Consider the following 19934-nt stretch of genomic DNA (forward strand, 5'->3'; position numbering starts at 1 on the left):
GCGGTGCAGTTCCTGCCAGCATCATAAAACCATAGAGAAGCACATTATCACCAGCCCGGGGGACAATGGGGCTTTTATAAGACTGATTGTCCTGGGGTGAAGCATTACAGATGCCCCCATAACAAGCATACTCTCCTGCATTTCTCTTCGCTTTGCTGAGGCTACAAGTGGTAGCGGGTGAGATCTGTCCCCGAGTGATCGCCCTTGGCTGCCAGCATTTTTTCAGCTGTTCATTCCCCAGATAATCCAGCATCTCAAATGAAAACAAACAGGATCTTAAGGAAAATGAGAAGATGCTGAGAGTTGGTCCAGTAACAATTACTCAAGGACAGATTATTGTCTACTGGGAGGATGAACTCTCAGAGCTGGGATGTAACCAATATGGATCAACAATTGGAACCGAGAGGGAAAGATCAGCTTTTTGGGGTGGACTGGATCATGCATTGTGGTTGTGCATTTGCCCCTTCTCTTTATCCTTTCCCATCCCTCGATTGAACATTGTGGACAATTGTCTTTTTTCAACCCTATTAACTATGTAACTGTATAAATGAGAGTATTATTTCTCTCCTATAAGTATTATAAATCAAAATAACAGTTACATAGTTAAAACAGTTGGAAAAAAACAAGTGTTCAACTGAAGGGTGGGAAAGGAGAAGGAGAAGGGGCACATGCGCAACCACAATGGGTTGGATTGGATCATGCATTGTGGTTTTGCATGTCCCCCTTTTCTTTATCCTTTTATATAAATATTGTATTGAATTACTATTACTTATAGGAGAAATATAATACTCTCAATTACAATTATATAATTACATAGTTAATATGGTTGAACAAATATAAATGTCCAACCGAGAGATGGGGAAGTATAAAGAAAAGGAGTGCATAGTTGCATACACAACCACAAAGCCTGATCCTGTCTACTTCAAAAGAGCTATTCGTTCCCTCCTGATCCATATAGTTGATCCACTAGACCAAACCAAATTATAGAAAGTAAATGCACCCTAAACCATGGCACACCTCGAATTGTCCCAGTTGTATAAGTATCTGTAGATTGGCATTGCTAAAACAGCGTCTCTCTGCTCCGCAGCCAGTACCATGTGCAGGTCATCTCCACTTCAGACAGTCTGACGTCTCCTCCTTGTGCTCGATGGGGTTCTGTCTTGAAGAATCTTAAAAGTGAGGTCACATTGTGCTCACCCCCAGCTCCAGGGTGATCAGGCTTTGAAGTTGCAGCAAGTTAATTCCTGCAGAGTTGGAGACCTCAGAACTGGGGAATGGTGACAATGCAAATGGAGCGGGATATTGTGTAAAGATATATCAGCCTCTCGAATATAACAGCTACATAATGAACATAAGAGCATACAGTTATCTTATTTCACAATGTGAATGATGAGAATTATTAAAGAGCTCAGGATAGATGATAAATGTTTGATTGCTGGCGGTCCAGCAGCAGATACCTCTCACCGATTAAGAACAGCAACTGAAAATAGTGCAGAAATGAGCATGTGCGACCACCACTCCACCAGACAGTGAATGGGGCAGTGGTTACACACATTTACTAAAACTACATTCACACAGGTAACTTTATCTCCTCCATTCTCATGATCAGTGGGAGTCTGAGTGGTCAGACCTGTAACGAACCTACATTTATTACATGTTCTTTATGTTTTTACATAAACCCTTGGCCTCCTGTTAATCATCGTCAGTTAATCATATAGTATTTTGTTGTTTTCCTCCAGGTCCTTCAGGTCTTTACCAGGGCACCAACGGTTTGACTAACGCCAGCACTTTCAGCGGTCTGCATCAGGTAAGGCCCTTACAATCAGGGGTGTAACTACAGTGGGTGCAGGATTTGCGGTCGCCTACAGGCCTTGGAGCCTAGAAGAAGACGACTACTATTAATGACCTATAGCTGGAGGCCCTGATTTTTTGCACTAGGGCTCATCATGATCTTCAAGTTACGCCCCTGCTCACAATAGTCATTATCATGTTATAACCACTTGGGGTATTCGGGGGTTACATTTCCCCAATTCTTTTGGTTGAAGTTGATGGACATGTGTCTCTTTTTAGCCATAGTAATTATGTAATGAATATTAGAAAACTTAAGTTTGCAAAAAGAAAATGCAAAAAATTGTTAATAGTTAGAAACTGGCAAGAAGTTGACAAGGCAAAACAATCCATCGGCTGTAATTCTATAATGACGATTTATAGCCTTGTTTTTTGTATTTAGTAGTATATTGGCTACCTGTGCCCATACTTTATCATGTGAGACTCATGTTTTCTTCAATGTAATTCAAGGAATATTCATCGTATCCTGGCTTCAGCCAAGGACAATATGCACAATACTACAGCACATCCTACAACTCTCCGTATGTCCCCAGTAATAACATCAGTCCAAGCGCCATCCCTACCACCACCTACTCCCTGCAGGAATCATCTCACCACATCTCCAACCAGAGCTCGGAGTCGCTGTCAGGTGAGTCTTACATGGCAAAAAAATGGCCGGACCGAATGTAGATTCGTGTGTGATGTATGACTTGAGTGTGAGCGTTCTTCACCGGATCATCAGTATACTCAGGGGTGTACACCAGTATGAGGGATCAAACCAGTACCAGTCATTCTGCTTTCCTTTATATACCCCATTAGCTAATTTTCTTTACATTTCCGCAGGAGATTATAACACTCACAATGGTCCCTCCACGCCAGTGAAAGATTCTGAAACCGACCGGCAACACAGAGGTTCTGACGTGAAGTTACGAGGAAGGTCTAAACGAAACAACGACCCTTCCCCTACCGTGGACAATGAGATTGAGGTACATAAATCAGCATCTTCTACAAGCAGAATATTGCATCAATGTAATCCCATGAACATGAAGGAAAGCAAGGATCTCACTGGTTGGATATTAACCCTTCTGGTTCTATATTTGCTCAAAGTTGACAGACATTTCAGTGGCTAAACAATGAAGCCGATGACTAGTATCACATGCAGTTTTAGGGTTTTTATCAGACTTTTTGGCTAAAGACCCACATATGTCAAAACAGGCATGCATTTCTAGATGACATTATTCAGTTGAGGCCGGTGTCATACAATCATATGAAAAATTATCCAATTTTTTTCCACAAAACTTGACCGTCTTTCATCCATATTGTCATCCGCCTGTCCATATTTTACATCAGCAGTCGTTAAAATGTTCAAGACCATATGTAGCTACCTATGTTAAAGAATGGAAAAAATCAGATCCTATAACGATGACCCAATAGATCCAATTTTTTTGGGGGCACCCATAGACTTGTATTGAGGAGTCTCATCTGAAAAATGGAGACTATTGCATGATGTAATTTTTTTTCACATTCAGTCCATGAAAAAAATATGGACATCTGAACAGCCCTATTGAATAAAAGTCATCTGAGTGCAGTCAAAATTCATCTGAGTGCAATCAGTCTGTTTCATCGACTGAAAATATAGTTGCGTAAATGTACTGTAGATCTACAGTGTGCCAGAATGTAATATGCACCTTTGTTGTTGACCATAAGAAGAGGTCTCGAAAATGGAGATACATTGAAGCACAAAGCACATCAGAAAGCTGACACACAGACAAGTCGAGAATGCTTGAATTAAAAAAGAAAAATTATTAAATAAGTCATATATTTATGTATCAGATGTTTACAATCCCTTACCATGACCTGTTCTTACTGCGGTAGCTGCAGAAAACATGTCCCACAGGCTTGTCTGGCGTCAAAGCGTCAGCTCTCCTGGTCCTAGTTACCTATGAGGCTCCACTCCTGCAGGTACAGGATGATTCTACATACAGGTCTCTGGTCTTTCAAGGAGCAATTTCTAGATGGGCATTTTTCTGCCAGTGAAAACAAATGTAAGCCTGTAATAGACACTGGTGCCAAAGCCTGCCAGATGTTCCGGATTAGAAGGGATGCAAAGCAATGTCAGAAATGTACAATACCAATTAATGAGCTGTGATTTACTGACCTTGTCTGGCAAGTTCAGCAAAGGAAGATAGGGGCTCCATTTCCTGCAGGACCCCTCCTCTTATCCACCAAAGATTTGGACCACTGTTAGATCTAAACGACAGTGATTAGATTTCGCATTGATTTCCTTGTCATATTCTTATTATTCATACAACAGATTTTTCGGCCAACAGCTGTCTCTCTCGACCCCTCCATATACATGTACGTTCATTAAGTTAGAGTTCACATGTGTTATTTAATGGGGCAATTGTGACGGCAGCTTATCTCCCCTGAGAATAAAAGGATCTGGTGTTGGCGTTCGGCTTACCATTTCCTTTAAGATCTGTTACGGACTGAATGTGACTGCCGATCGGTAAACCTTTACTGATCAGTAGTTGTTTATTGGGTGATCGACAGTCTGTTTACACTGCAAGTTTATCATGAAACGAGCGGTTTTAAGGACGGTCGTTCAAGGTTATCTTTCAGTGTGAAGGCCGAAGTCACATTAGCGTATCACATCCGATGTGAGAGCGAGAACCAAGTGTCAGTGCTCTGTCTTCCGATCCTCTCGCATTAGAGGATGGCAGCACAGCTGCGGAGGAGAAGGAGAATGTATTCATCCGATTTAATCGCAAGTGAGAGCGAGCCCTTAGAGAGAAGTCGGGACGGCCACTTTAGCCTTCCATACACTTTACATTAACTAGACTAACATTAGGCAGTCGACTTGTTTGGGGGCCCCCAATTTTCCACCGACACATGTTGTCAGGGATGATAAGGATCCAGCATGTTCGATTTTTCTTTTGTTTTTCTGACAGCGTCTCTCTCATAGAGAACACAGGAGCGTTCGGCAGAGTGAGTGCTATCTAAGGGCTCAATCAAATCGGTCCAAGATTAGACCGCATGATCCGAGCATCACAGCCTCATAGAAATCCATGAAGCTGTCATGCACTGGTTAGGAGACCTGCCGCCGTTCTGTACATTATAGTGCACCGATTTGCATGGACGTCTGCACACGCCCCAAAGTGTATGGGCGTCTTTACACTCAAGATAGTCGGCCATTTTCCTCTGTGATAATCAACTATGTAGTTGGGTCACACAAAGTGGAAAAGCCCTTTACTACAGGCAGTACAGCAATGTCCGATGGATTAGGAACCACCATTTGTTCAGTCTCCATACCTTTATTCAAACACATTCACATCAGTGATCAAACATGGCAAGTATAAAAGTATCCTTCATTCTGGGCTCCACCATGGAAGCCTCCCCTTATTTGTCTCAGCTTGTTGTACCTGTGAATCCTTCACTATTACAAGATTTCGCTCTTCCCCAGATCTGCGAGACGCGGCGCGATCTATCAGCTTCAGAGACAATAGTGAGCGGAGCGAGGCAGTTTGTCATTGCATCAGACTAATCCTATTTCCTTTAATGCTTTTTCCACATGGTTATTTAGCTTTTTTTTTTGTAGAACAAGACTTTGCAAACTAGCTTACCGAAAATTGGCTGTCTCACAAAGGATTCTCATATCTAAATACATTCTGTCTTGAAAAGCCCTGAATGCATTTGAATAAATGTCCTGTAGAGAGTTTGGCAGCAAATGTGAAGACGGCAAGAAAAAAATATATATATTTTTTTTTTACCTGCAAACATATGAACTATTCAATAGCAGAAAAAATATGACCATATGCAATTTAACCACATATTTGGCAGAATTTGTTGCATTAAAGCACTGCACCCCTTGCATGTCTCCTGATCGGATATAAGCCCACATGTGACGCTCGGTATTTAACTGTAGGTATAAAAAAATTTATCCAGAAAAAAACAGATGATTTTTCATATATTGTCATCCGTATTTCCAACTTTTACATCCGTTTTTATAACGGCAGTTAATACAATTTATAAGACTAAATACATTTTCCTTCAATGTATCCTTAAAAATCAGATGCAATATGGATGATCCATATGGGATTGTATTTTTTTTTAGACTTGAATGGGCGAGTCTCATCCAAAATAAAAAGAGAATTGTTTGTGTCACGATTTGGTTTCACATGGACATTCGGTCCATCGCAGTGAATAACAAAGATCCGGGTGCTGTCAGACTGAGTACCTGATAAACAGAACAGATCACTGCGGTTTTCTATAATTTTCTTCTAGTCCTTTAAGGACGTACCTGATATGACCTGTAGATATTAGTAATGTGGATTCCTGAGCTGGCCAACACCAGAGGACTGTGCCAGACTGCAGATAGAAGAGGGGGTCATGATTCGGGAATACGCTGTCATCTTCACCCTTCCAGGATAATCCAGATGATACAGTGCTGCACATACATCTAATCTCCGCCTATCGTGGGAACTTGTGTGATGCGTCGCTCCCCTGGATCAATCTTATCTGCTTGTTTCTTCACCATGAAATCAGAGGAGAAATCCAAACTGAAGTAGGATCATCATTTATGGTCCCGAGTTTTCACTACATAGTGGTGAAAATTAGTGGTGAGCCCGTTGCTGGACCAGGCATGCAATGCTAATGGCACAAAGGTTTGGGTATCACTGCCGTCTCTGCACCCCCATTGTGCCACTGCCTATCAATGCTGACAGTGACAGATATTGGTAATATAATATTTAATATTTAATATATATTATGTGATCTATACTGTTTCCTAGCACACTGGTGAGGCACCGACACTGCTGATCTGGTGACGTTGATGTAGGAAATTCATGGATCGGTGGCGTTTGACCGCATCTGTGGAATTATTGGCTTTATGTTATGAAAATGTTCTGCTCCACACTAAAATGCTCTCCTCTCTCCTGTCACAGCGCGTCTTCGTGTGGGATTTAGACGAGACGATTATCATCTTCCATTCATTACTCACCGGAACGTTTGCCACCAGATATGGCAAGGTAAGACTGTCCTTGTGAGTGTGTGAGTGTCGCGTGCAGGTTGGTGTCCCGTCCACAGCTCTCAGTTATATCCCAATAAATATAAGAAATCCCTCATAATTATGGCTCCGCGAGCCGTCGCTGTCTGTCCAGTGAAATATTACATTTTATACATTTGTGCTACCCGTAGAAAGTAAAATGTAGTTTTCCATTTGGCCCCCCCAAGTCCAGTGAACATACATTTTTGCTACGAGCGCCCACGTAGATACACCCATATTTGCAGGTTTGGCCGTTTTGTGCCAGCCGCATTTAAGTCGAGTGCATAAAATCTGACGACTTCCTATTTTAACAGCTTTCAATTAATCCCACTAAGCGGCTCCGTAGGAGGGGAGCACGTCTGCTCTCATCATCACAAGCCATCAATTAAAACACTAATGGAGGCGTTTCACTGCTCATAAGTGCCGCGTCGATCTATTTATAGGCTGAGGAGAAGTCACAATGTACTAACACTTCATTAAATGTGCGAGAGGTGTCGGCAACGCAAATAAAACTTGCCCAGGGCTAGAGGAAGATCACGCCATACCTCAGGCTCTGGATCACCATATACTGAATCCGGGCAAGAACGTGTGTAAGGAATGAATAGAAGTCCTTGAGTTGCCTCCTCAGAATCTCCTTTCCCTTCTCTGCACTCTAATACATGTAAAGTGCTGTAGAATATGTTTGGCACTATAGAAATAAAAATTATTATTATTATTATTATACACAGCAATGACAAAACAATTTGCTGTGCTTTTTTAGCCTTTTGTGAAGCAGCTAAAAGAATTGAGACGACCCTTCTTCAGGTGTCTTCTATAGTTTGTGTCAAAATATAAAAAAAAAAAAACATGTCCTGAAGGGTCTTAAAAAGATAGGGTACACATGTTTATTTCCTTTGTGTGTATTGACATAACACAAAAAAATGAAAAAAAAGGAAAATTGGACTTAATTTGACAAAAAAATCTAAGAATGGGCTAGACAAAATTGTTGCATCTTTCAAAAATTGTGGATAAACACCTTTGTTTCAAGCATGTGATGCTCGTTCAAACTCACCAGTGGCAAGTAACAGGTGTGGGTAATACAGCTCTGGCAAAAATTAAGAGACCACTGCAAAATTTTCAGTTTGTCTGATTTTTCTCTTTATATGTATATTTTTTTGAGCAAAATGTAAATTGTTCTTTTATTCTATGGACTACTGACAACATGTCTCTGAATTTCCAAGCAATACATTTTGTATTTATTTTCTGAAAATGAGAAATGGTCAAAATAACAACAATTGTTTGCAGACCTCAATGCAAAAAAAAACAACAACAAAAAAAACAAATTCATAATCATTTTGAAACAACAATATGAATGTTTTAACTCAGGAAGAGTTCAGAAATCAATATTTTGTGGAATAACCATGATTTTTAATCACAGCTTTCATGCATCTTGGCATGCTTGCCACCAGTCTTTCACACTGCTTTTGGGTGACCTTATGCCGCTCCTGGTACAAAAATTTAAGCAGCTCTTTGTTTGATGGCTTGTGACTATCCAACTTCCTCTTGATTACATTCCAGACGTTTTCAATGGGGATCAGGTCTGGAGATTGGGCTGGCCATGACAGGGATTTGATGTGGTGGTCCTTTATCCACACCTTGATTGACCTAGCTGTGTGGCATGGCGCATTGTCCTGCTGGAAAAATTAGTCCCCAGAGTTAGGGACCATTGCCTGAGCAAAGCTAGTAAAGCTATAAAAAAGCCTTTCATCAATGAGAAGCAAAGGAGAGCCAGGCTGAAGTTTGCCAAAGACCATAAGGATTGGACCATAGAGGAATAATAAATAAGGTAATCTTCTCTGATGAGTCTAATTTTCAGCTTTGCCCAACACCTGGTCGTCTAATGGTTAGACGGAGATCTGGAGAGGCGTATAAGCCACAGTGTCTTGCACCCAGTGTGAAATTTGGTGGAGGATCAGTGATGATCTGAGGATACTTCAGCTAGGCTGGAATTGGGCAGGTTAATCTTTGCAAAGGATGTATGAATCAAGCCGCAAACAAGGTTATCCTGGAAAAAGAGTTGATTCCTTCTGCTCAGGCAATGTTCCCCAACTCTGAGGACTATTTTTTCCAGCAGGACAATGCGCCATGCCACACAGCTTGATCAATAAAGGTGTGGATGAAGGACCACCACATCAAATCCCTGTCATGGCCAGCCCAATCTCCAGACCTGAACCCCATTGAAAATGTCTGGAATGTAATCAAGAGGAAGATGGATAGTCACAAGCCATCAAACAAAGAAGTACTGCTTAAATTTTTTTATCAGGAATGGCATAAGGTCACCCAAAAGCAGTGTGAAAGACTGGTGGCAAGCATGCCAAGACGCATGAAAGCTGTGATTAAAAATCATGGTTATGCCAGAAAATATTGATTTCTGAACTCTTCCTGAGTTAAAACATTAGTATTGTTGTTTCTAAATGATTATGAACTTGTTTTTTTTTTTTTGCATTATTTGAGGTCTGCAAGCAATGCATTTTTTTGTTATTTTGACCATTTCTCATTTTCAGAAAATAAATGCAAAATGTATTGCTTGGAACTCCGGAAACATGTTGTAGTTTATAGAATAAAAGAACAATTTACATTTTACTCAAAAATATACCTATAAAGAAAAAAATCAGACAAACTGAAAATTTTGCAGTGGTCTCTTAATTTTTGCCAGAGTTGTATGAAAATCACACCTGAAACCAGATAAAACGGGGAGAAGTTGACTCAGTCTTTGCATTGTGTGTCTGTGTGTGCCACACTAAGCATGGAAAACAGAAAGAGGAGAAGAGAACTGTCTGAGAACTTGAGAAACAACATTTCGGAAGAATATCAACAATCTCAGGGTCACAAGTCCATCTCCAGATATCTTTATATTCCTTTGTCCACATGTGCAACATAATCAAGAAGTTTACAACCCATGGCACTGTAGCTAATCTCCATGGATGTGGACAGCAGAGAAAAATTGATGAAAGGTTGCAACACAGGATAGTCCGGATGGTGAATAAGCAGCCCCAAACGAGTTCCAAAGAAATTCAAGCTGTTCTGCAGCCTCAGGGTGCATCCGTGTCAGCACAAACTATCCATCAACATTGAATGAAATTAATTGCTGTGCTAGGAGACCCAGGAGGACCCCACTGCTGACAAAGGCATAAAAAAGCTAGCCTGCAGTTTGCCAATATGTTCGATAGTAAACCAAATCCTTTTGGGAAAGCATCTTGTGGACAGATTAGACCAAGATAGAGCTTTTTTTGTAAAGCACATCATTCTACTTTTGACCAAAAATTAAATGTGGCCTACAAAGAAAAGAACACAGTACCTACAGTCAATTATGGTGGAGGTTCCAAGATATTTTGGGGTTGGTTTGCTACCTCTGGCACTAGGTGCCTTGACTGTGTACAAGTCATCATGAAATCTTAAGATTACCAAAGGATTTTGGGTCACAATGTAGTGCCCAGTGTCAGAAAGCTGAGTTTGCGTCCTAGGTTTTTTGTGAAATTATGTCCAATTTGCCTTTTTTCTCTTTTTTTGTGTTGTTCCAATACATACAAAGAAAATAAACATGAGTGAAACAAAGTATGTGTAACTGCAATATTTTTTGGGAGAAATACTTAATTCTCTGGAACAATTTCGAGGGTGCTAACACTTTTGGTCATGACTGTATGTTTTCCTTCTGTTATCCTGGTGTGATAAGTACCTGGGGACACTGGGGGTAGAAGAGACCAGTCCCAACCCTCACGCAAATACAACCCTTCCAAGAGCTTACCAGCTTTAAGGATGAGGAGAATATGGAAAGGAAGTTTTGGTTATGATTTGATGATGAAGATGCAATTTGATGGCCCTCGTACGCAATAGAGAAAAGTCATACCTACCCTGCCAGTTTGGTGGGACTATCGTATGTGTATGAGGAGCCTCCCGACTCTCCCCAACTGAAGATGTCGGGGGGGGGGGGGGAACCTCAATGCCCAAACTTTTTGCACTCGAAGTGATCAGACACCTGTGGTGGCAGCTTATAGTGGCTTATGCCTCTGTTCCCATTGAAAACATGAGCACGCTCTGCCAAACGGTGTATCCATGTGTGGATGGTAGAGCAGGACAAACATTCAGTCAATTACCCTTTTTGCTTTTCAATTTCTCTTATCTCCCTCTCGCAGTTCTGATCTCTTTCATTTCTTTTTGCATTTCATTCCTTCTTTCGTTCTCACTCTCCTGTTCTATTTTCTGCCACTACCCTACAATCTCCATCTCCCCTTCTCTCTTTTCTCAGTACCTTTTTATCTCTCATCTTCTTTTACTTTGTGCACACCATGTTCCAGCCACAAGTTTGTTGCTCCATCTTATTCCATGCTTATGTGCCCACTTTAAAAGATAAACGGTGCTGGAACAGAGGTTAGACAAGCTGAAAGTTACTCGATATGCTTTCTTATAGTGGATGGGTCTGTCGATGTGCAGCGCCCCCACCGCCGCAGGGCCGCAGGGGCTACCCGGTACCGGGCCTCTGAGTCTCTGCTCTGGGGTTGTCACGGTGGCTAGGCCCGGTCCGTGACCCTGCCGAGGGGCGTACAGTGATAGATATGATGTAGATGGTGGTGATGAGGCTGTAGTGGTGCAGTGCAGTAAATAACGAGGACACCAGGTTGCAGTCTCTTTACCTCTTTACTGAAGATCTCTGGGTCCTCAGTCCAGAACACGGTTCACCAGGCTGCGCAAGTCCGGCCGGTCCAATGGCACCTCCAGAGTTCTCTTCACAGGTGGAAATCGGTGCCTTCCTTCTAGCGCTATGTGTTGTGGTCCTTCCCTGCTGTGCTTACAGAAAGTCCCCCACAACTGTTGTGTCTGTTTCTTAAGTTCCCTCACAACTCGATTAGATGATGTTCTGCTAATCCTCCGTCCCTCCCTGTTGTTCTGGTTGGGACGGCACCCGTTTGACGGGTAGGCTCGGAGCTCTTCCGGGACCCTAGAGTCGCCCCTCTCCACAAGTTGCCCCCCAAGACTGCATAGGTGATTAAAGTTAGACAGCCCGCCTTAGACTGACTGTCCTGCCGCTGTTTGGAGTATTGCTTGAAGCTGAATGTTATGATACTCCCTCGGCGTTCCGGCCACCGGTAGTGCGCCTCAGTAGGATGTTGCTTCGGTCTTACAGCACGACTCCTACTGGTATTTCTCCTTTCGCGTGATCTCGTTTCTCACTCAGCACAATCTGTCTCTCTTCTAATCCTTCCTTGGGCACCGCCACTACCCGGAGCAGGCACGGTCCCGTTACGTTCGTTCAAGTTGCCAAGCCTCTGTCAGGATCCCACCCCCGACAGAGACCCTACTGTATCTTCCCCTACAACACCCTCTGCCACAAGGTGTTGCCTGGTTCCAACCCAGTCAGCTTTCTGATCTAACTTCCTGCCTGACCCCCAGTTTACCCACTATGGTGGGGAGTGGCCTAGTGAATAGAACCCTTAGCTCCCCCCGGAGGCCCGACTGTGAAATGTATTGGTGTCTGTGATACCTGATCTGATGAACTCCTTCAGTGCCATCAGACGCACCATAGCTCCCCATAGTGGCGGAGCCACAGTACTGCAACGACCAGGACTCTGGGGCGCTGCACTCCCCCCTGGTTAAACACAGTACTCCGGGACTGAGAAGAAAACAACAATACAAGTCAGCAAAAAGACATACAGTTTTGTTGAGTGCAATAACAATAAGTATACTTAAACAGAGCTTCCCTTTATGGGAGGTAAGAACACTTGAACGTTACAAACATGGTTAGATATCATAGCAACATGCTATAAATAACTTTTCTTACCCAACCGGGTATTCTACTAAGTGCAAAATTGTTGAACAATAATTTAACATTGCCTTTAAGGACATACACTCTGAATCCACTAAAGACCTTCCTATAATCACATTATAAGGTAATTTAACTTTTCCATTCTCCTTCTTTAAATCTGCAGGACCGCCTGTCCTAACGGCACCAGACCTACTGCCTCTCCTTTCTATGCAGGACCGTCCCGTTCAGCCCGGGCCTACTGCCTTTTCCACTACTATACACAGTATAGAGCATAACATTACTTTCAGTTTAAGAGCACTGAGCCATCTCTACATGACTCCTATGAGGACTCAGGGTTTACCTTCTATCCTAATTATCTATCAACGTTATCAACCATTTTCTTTATATAACATCAAACCTTCTCATTATCTTTCTCACTAACATGCATGCTGGACACCACGTCTACCCCTACGGGCCCACTGCATCCTTCTGCTATCTTTCACTTTTTCTTTTCAGAGAACATCATCAGCATTTCTTCACAATTAACTAGTTGAATACATATAACTTACTCATGTAAACATTATCATCACTTTCTTTCGTCAAAACATTATTGCTACCTGTCTTAAAGCAATATCATCGTTTAAGTGCGACAAATGAACATCCCCTTTAAGAGGGGACCAAGTCTCTATGAGGTAGCGCGTCTTCTCAAGCTACCAGTCCATACTCAGCAAAGGTTCCAGAGTGGTATCTTCACAAAGAGTCCTTCTTTAAGTAAAACCAGTAGGGAGCACCTTTAATAAGGTGCAAACTATGTACAAAAAGTTCGTATCATGCACTGTTCATGATTTCAGCAGTTCTTTTCAACTAAAAACTTGTGCAAAAACTTTGGAAAAACAAACAAAAACAAAACAATAGGGATCCCGGGTCAACAGAAGGATCCCCTAAAGAGTTAACCCTGAACGGGTCTAGCAGCAAAACAGGACACGAACAGACAGTCAAAGAACTATTTACATATTTAAAGCAGTCATGCTTACTCGTTCTTCGGTAGAGAAGGTGGTTTCCTCCCGGGCCTCACCAGACCAACGGGTCGTTCTGCTGGTTCAAGGAGCGGGTCCCGCCCCAACAACGACAGGATCCCTCGCCGGGATGTTCTTTTCACCGAGGATCCTGCACGCCCCCAAGGTACATGGTAGGTCCGGGTTCCCCGCTGCTCCGCAGGGTCAGGTCCCGTTGCCTTTTCGACGGGAGGCCCATCTGCAGACGTTGCAGCGGTGGCCTGAAGCGCGACGCACCGCTGGACACCCCGCGCCATCCAGCCAGCTTCGCCTGTTGCTCTCCTCCACCTGGTGTAGGTCACAGCATCACCTGGCTCCAGGTCGTGAGGGAATCTTCCTCCGCAGGGCTCTACCTCCTCCCGGTCCACGTGGACTTGTAGCGGCTCTCCGATCTCCTGTATAACCCCGCGTCCATGTCGGGGGTTGAAGGAGACCACTACACCCCAGTGGGACGAGGGGACCTCTGTAACGGTGGTCAGATCCACCTGGGTTGCCGGTTGTGGTCGGTCTCGCCATGCAGCCACCAAGCGCCGCAGGTGTTCGGCCTCTGGCATGATCTTCAGGCCCTGCGTCTGTAGCGCACTTTCAGCCGCGGCCGGGTTGGGAGGAGCAGGGGACACTGGAGACAAGTGGACCTCCGTGGGCTGGCCCAGCTGAACGAGCACGCGGGCGTCAGCCTCCAAGCGGCGTGCTATCCGGCGGGCCTCGGCTGCAGCTACACACTCCTCAGATGGTGGCAAGGGGGGTCGGCCCATCGGTGGCTCCGTGAGGGTCAGTCCCCACAACGTTGGCGCGTCTGGGGCTATGTCGAGTGGCGCAGCCTCAGGCTGGATCGGGTCAGTCCCACGCGGTGTTCTCGGTGTCGCCATCTTTTCTCCTTCTCCAATGTCCTCTTCCCGCGGTCTCTTTCGTGGGCGGCCCCGTCTCCATGGTCTCCACCCTCCAAACAGGATCAGGAGGCGGACCTCAGCTGTTGACGGACACGTCCTCAGGACACAGAAATATTTAGACTGGGCGGCCATTGTTGTTCGCGCTCTCCAGCTTGACTACGCCCACTCCACGCCCCTTTTCTTCTCCTGCACTCTCCTCAGCGCTATAATGGCGGCGGATTTTGGCGGTAAATGGCACAGCACAGTCTTTGTAATAAAGTACAGTTCCAAGGCACACATGACCTGATTCTTCAGGCTTAAGTAGATCCTGTTCGTGACGCCAAGTTGCAGCGCCCCCACCGCCGCAGGGCCGCAGGGGCTACCCGGTACCGGGCCTCTGAGTCTCTGCTCTGGGGTTGTCACGGTGGCTAGGCCCGGTCCGTGACCCTGCCGAGGGGCGTACAGTGATAGATATGATGTAGATGGTGGTGATGAGGCTGTAGTGGTGCAGTGCAGTAAATAACGAGGACACCAGGTTGCAGTTTCTTTACCTCTTTACTGAAGATCTCTGGGTCCTCAGTCCAGAACACGGTTCACCAGGCTGCGCAAGTCCGGCCGGTCCAATGGCACCTCCAGAGTTCTCTTCACAGGTGGAAATCGGTGCCTTCCTTCTAGCGCTATGTGTTGTGGTCCTTCCCTGCTGTGCTTACAGAAAGTCCCCCACAACTGTTGTGTCTGTTTCTTAAGTTCCCTCACAACTCGATTAGATGATGTTCTGCTAATCCTGTCCCTCCCTGTTGTTCTGGTTGGGACGGCACCCGTTTGACGGGTAGGCTCGAAGCTCTTCCGGGACCCTAGAGTCGCCCCTCTCCACAAGTTGCCCCCCAAGACTGCATAGGTGATTAAAGTTAGACAGCCCGCCTTAGACTGACTGTCCTGCCGCTGTTTCGAGTATTGCTTGAAGCTGAATGTTATGATACTCCCTCGGCGTTCCGGCCACCGGTAGTGCGCCTCAGTAGGATGTTGCTTCGGTCTTACAGCACGACTCCTACTGGTATTTCTCCTTTCGCGTGATCTAGTTTCTCACTCAGCACAATCTATCTCGCTTCTAATCCTTCCTTGGGCACCGCCGCTACCCGGAGCAGGCACGGTCCCGTTACGTTCGTTCAAGTTGCCAAGCCTCTGTCAGGATCCCACCCCCGACAGAGACCCTACTGTATCTTCCCCTACAACACCCTCTGCCACAAGGTGTTGCCTGGTTCCAACCCAGTCAGCTTTCTGATCTAACTTCCTGCCTGACCCCCAGTTTACCCACTATGGTGGGGAGTGGCCTAGTGAATAGAACCCTTAGCTCCCCCCGGAGGCCCGACTGTGAAATGTATTGGTGTCTGTGATACCTGATCAGATGAACTCCTTCAGTGCCATCAGACGCACCATAGCTCCCCATAGTGGCGGAGCCACAGTACTGCAACGACCAGGACTCTGGGGCGCTGCAGATGGGCAGTCCTACTCCTGTTTTTCGGAGCTTCAGAAGGAAGCCCCGACAGACATGATATGAATCTGACCTTATGCTTTCCTTCCCTTACTCCCCATCTATTTTCTTCTTTCTTTCTTTCCTCTTTCTTTCTTCATTACTTTTTACTCTTTCTTAATTTCTTTTTACTCTTTCTTTCTTTTTGATCTCTTCGTTCATCTGTTTTGCTCTTTTTCTTTCTCTTGTCAGCTCTTTTCTTTTACTTCTATCTATTCATTGCCTTCTCATCCTCTCTCATTTTCTCCCTCACTTTTTTTCTTTATTCGTCTTTCCCACTCTCTTAAGGTACCTTCACACGAAGCGACGCTGCAGCGATAGCGACAACGATGTCGATCGCTGCAGCGTCGCTGTTTGGTCGCTGGAGAGCTGTCACACAGACTGCTCTCCAGCGATCAACTATGCCGAGGTCCCCTGGTAACCAGGGTAAACATCGGGTAACTAAGCGCAGGGCCGCGCTTAGTAACCCGATGTTTACCCTGGTTACCAGCGTAAAATCTAAAAAAAACAAACAGCACATACTTACATTCACGTCCCCCTGCGTCCACTTCCTGACTGACTGAGCGCCGTACAGTGAGAGCAGAGCGGTGACGTCACCGCTGTGCTGCTTTCACTTTCACTTTGCGGCGCTGAGTCAGAGGAGGAAGCAGACTGCAGGGGACGCAATGTGAGTATGTGCTGTTTGTTTTTTTTACATTTTACGCTAGTAACCAGGGTAAACATCGGGTAACTAAGCGCGGCCCTGCGCTTAGTAACCCGATGTTTACCCTGGTTACCAGTGTAAAATATCGCTGGTATCGTTGCTTTTGCTTTCAAACACAACGATACACAGCGATCGGACGACCAAATAAAGTTCTGGACTTTATTCAGCGACCAGCGACATCACAGCAGGATCCTGATCGCTGCTGCGTGTCAAACGAAACGATATCGCTAGCGAGGACGCTGCAACGTCACGGATTGCTAGCGATATCGTTATAATGTCGTTTCGTGTGAAGGTACCTTTAGGCTAAGATCACCCAATCATATATTTCTCACCCGAGAGAATCGGGTCTATGATGCTAGAGTTTGATCAGAGTTTGATCAGAGTTTGATCGATTCTCTCTGACAAAGTGGAGATGGATAAAAAAAATTCTCCATCTTCTCCATTCTGTCAGTCAGTAGAAATCTGATGTCATCCCAGTGCAGTCCCATGGTTTCCACAGAATCATTGACTTTCATGGCCGAGTGCGATCCAAATATCAGATCGAACTTGGGCATGCAGCGACTTTTCTTCAGACTGGCTCTGTCTCAGGAAAAAATTGGACCCATAAAATTACATTGGTCCAAGTGCGATCCTATGTTTTGTCGGATTGCACTTGGACTGACAATACAGCTCGAGCCCTTATAGTTATTTCTCCTGTTACGCCATTATTTAACCGTTAAAGAGATTGATCCACCATATTAATTGTATGGACCATAATATAGAACAGTGTTTGCCATTCTCCTTCTGATTACACAGATTTGTGACATTTTCTTGCTGCACACAATAGTAGTACATGTGGTGATAGTGGTCTTTTTTGACTCTAGAATCACTACAGATTCCTAGCCAGTGGCTTTTACAAGCATTTTTGGACTTTTGGTATGAGAATAATTGATGGAATAACCCCTTTATTTGCTCGATGCCAAGAGAAGCACTCAGCCGGTCTCTTGGCTGTCCCGTCCTCCCCACTTACTCTCGGTACCTTTCAATTATATTCCATGGGGCTCTTAAGATTAATAAGTGTGATTTAAGTGTCGGCTGAGAGCGCACGGCAAATTGCTGATTTGAAGAACCGGGCGGCTTTTGTGCTTTATAAATAGAGTTTTGGTCACGGATAAGAGTGCGGCCCCCGTTCCCTCCCGGCATACCTGGATCATTCCTCCAGGCATTAAACAGCAGGCTACACATCCTGAACCTCTCCATTATTTTATGGGCTTTTGGAGAGGGAATAATAGGCACTCGGTTTGGCAAGTTCTGTACTCACATTCCCAGAGGATCTACACGCCATCATCCCCACCCCGGGGCAAAAGGACAGCGAAGGAGAGAATTAGTAAACAGCAATCTAATAAACAGGGCACAAGGCTCTTTTTTATATTGTAATCTTCAATTATGTTTTTTCATGCTAAATTCATCAAAAAGGCACAAACGGTTCCTGAATCTTTTGCGCAAAGTGAAAATTTGTCTTTTTTTTATTTTTACCATTTTTTTGTGACTTTTTAGAGCCAAAAGTCCCCTTTTTCCAAATACAAAATTGCTGGTGTATATAAAAGTACTACGTGGTGGGTAGAGAGGGCTGGAGTACATTTTTGATTAATTTTGCAACATTTCGAAAAGTCACAAATAACGAATCAAGTGAAAACATCTGCAAATCTTAATCCTCGTCCAAAGTGGCGAACTAAAAAAAGAAAATCAAAGGTGAGCGCATATATAAGAAGGCACAGATGGAAATATATATATATAAGAAGGCACAGATGGAAAGATGGGTTTGGTGCACACAAAAAAATAGGCAGAAATGCAATATTGAATTAGACCCAAGTGTGACAATAATGGCCCATGACCATGAGACCTTTTGGTACAATTGATAACAGAAAATCCATGGTGCTTGGATTGATGACAGCAGGCTCTCCAGCCAATAATTGTTTGGGAATGCTGAAAGTTGTAGTTTCACAATAATTGGAATGCCATATGTTGGAAACCATTGATTATTTTGTGTTGCAAGATATTCCACCTTTCACATCGGCCTCTGAACCTAGGATCTCACAATCTACCCAATCTAGTTTTACAGTCTGTTCACACTTCTATTGGAATTTGCAGATTTTTGTCTCGTCTATGATGTGAGTGAATAACCAGGTGATCGTGTTCCCACGCCTGTCTCTGCGGCCATTCTTTGTGTGCTCACTTCTTATCTCCAGAGAGGATGGAAAACATTGCAGTTAATCCTCTCATCATGAGCTGGTTACCTGAGCGGAGGAGGACAATGGGAGTGACACCTGCCATTAACCCGCTCCCCGCAGATGCCAGGACCATGAAGGGTTTCTGCTCTTACGTCGAGAGACATTGAGGCCGTTCTTCACAGACAGATTATAATTTTGCCCTAAGGCCTCTTTCAGACGTCCATTTTTGTTTACGTACAAGAAAAATGGATCAAATCTTTTTTTTCGGCCAGAGCTTCATCCAAGTGTCATCAGAGTTGGGTCCGAGGGTCATCAGTTTTTCTCGTACATGAAAAAAAAAATCTCTTTTCTTTTCTCATTTCGCACTCCTTGAAAATTGGGCCGCAGTCAAATAGCATCCGATTGCTGTCCAGTTTTTTCAAAGACCCATAGACTTGCAATACCAATTGTGATCCAACACTCTGGTCAAAATCGGACATGTCTCAGTGGAAAATGACAGACATGAGAATATCCCTATAGACAATCACAGGTACAAGTCCTATCCATGAAAAATACTGATAGCACTTGTGTGCAAAAACCGGAAGTATCAATAAAGCCTTAAAGTTCAGTGCTTATACACGTTTACTATATACTACACATATCTAATGCAGTTCTAATAGGCCATTGAGGACGTAGCATGAGCGGCTGCAAAATTCTTACATCCCAGCCCAAATGCATCATTATTACCATCCCATGACTCCAAGCTATGGAGCACCTCTCTATTTGAAAAGGACCACAAGATCATCTTGAGACCTCCTGGTCTGTCTATTAGGTGATTGCAGGTTCATATACATTTTTGAGACTGAAAAATAAAAAATTTGAGTTGTTGAAAAAAATGAACAGAAATTAACAGAAATCCTTTATCCCTAAAAAAAAA

The 19934-nt window shown here is 44.1% G+C and overlaps 1 protein-coding gene across 7 annotated transcripts in view; it reads left to right on the forward strand.

The window, feature by feature from the left end:
* Positions 1 to 19934, forward strand: part of EYA2 (EYA transcriptional coactivator and phosphatase 2) — a 186554-nt gene that overhangs the window by 146672 nt on the left and 19948 nt on the right. For all 7 annotated transcript variants that reach the window (XM_077253258.1, XM_077253255.1, XM_077253256.1 and 4 more), the window contains 4 exons: positions 1740 to 1807; positions 2299 to 2476; positions 2671 to 2813; positions 6771 to 6854. In XM_077253258.1, coding sequence (XP_077109373.1) covers positions 1740 to 1807; positions 2299 to 2476; positions 2671 to 2813; positions 6771 to 6854 — 473 coding nt within the window. The remainder of the gene's footprint in view (positions 1 to 1739; positions 1808 to 2298; positions 2477 to 2670; positions 2814 to 6770; positions 6855 to 19934) is intronic.

Source organism: Ranitomeya variabilis, chromosome 4 (assembly GCF_051348905.1).
Source record: "Ranitomeya variabilis isolate aRanVar5 chromosome 4, aRanVar5.hap1, whole genome shotgun sequence".
Taxonomy (NCBI): domain Eukaryota; kingdom Metazoa; phylum Chordata; class Amphibia; order Anura; family Dendrobatidae; genus Ranitomeya; species Ranitomeya variabilis.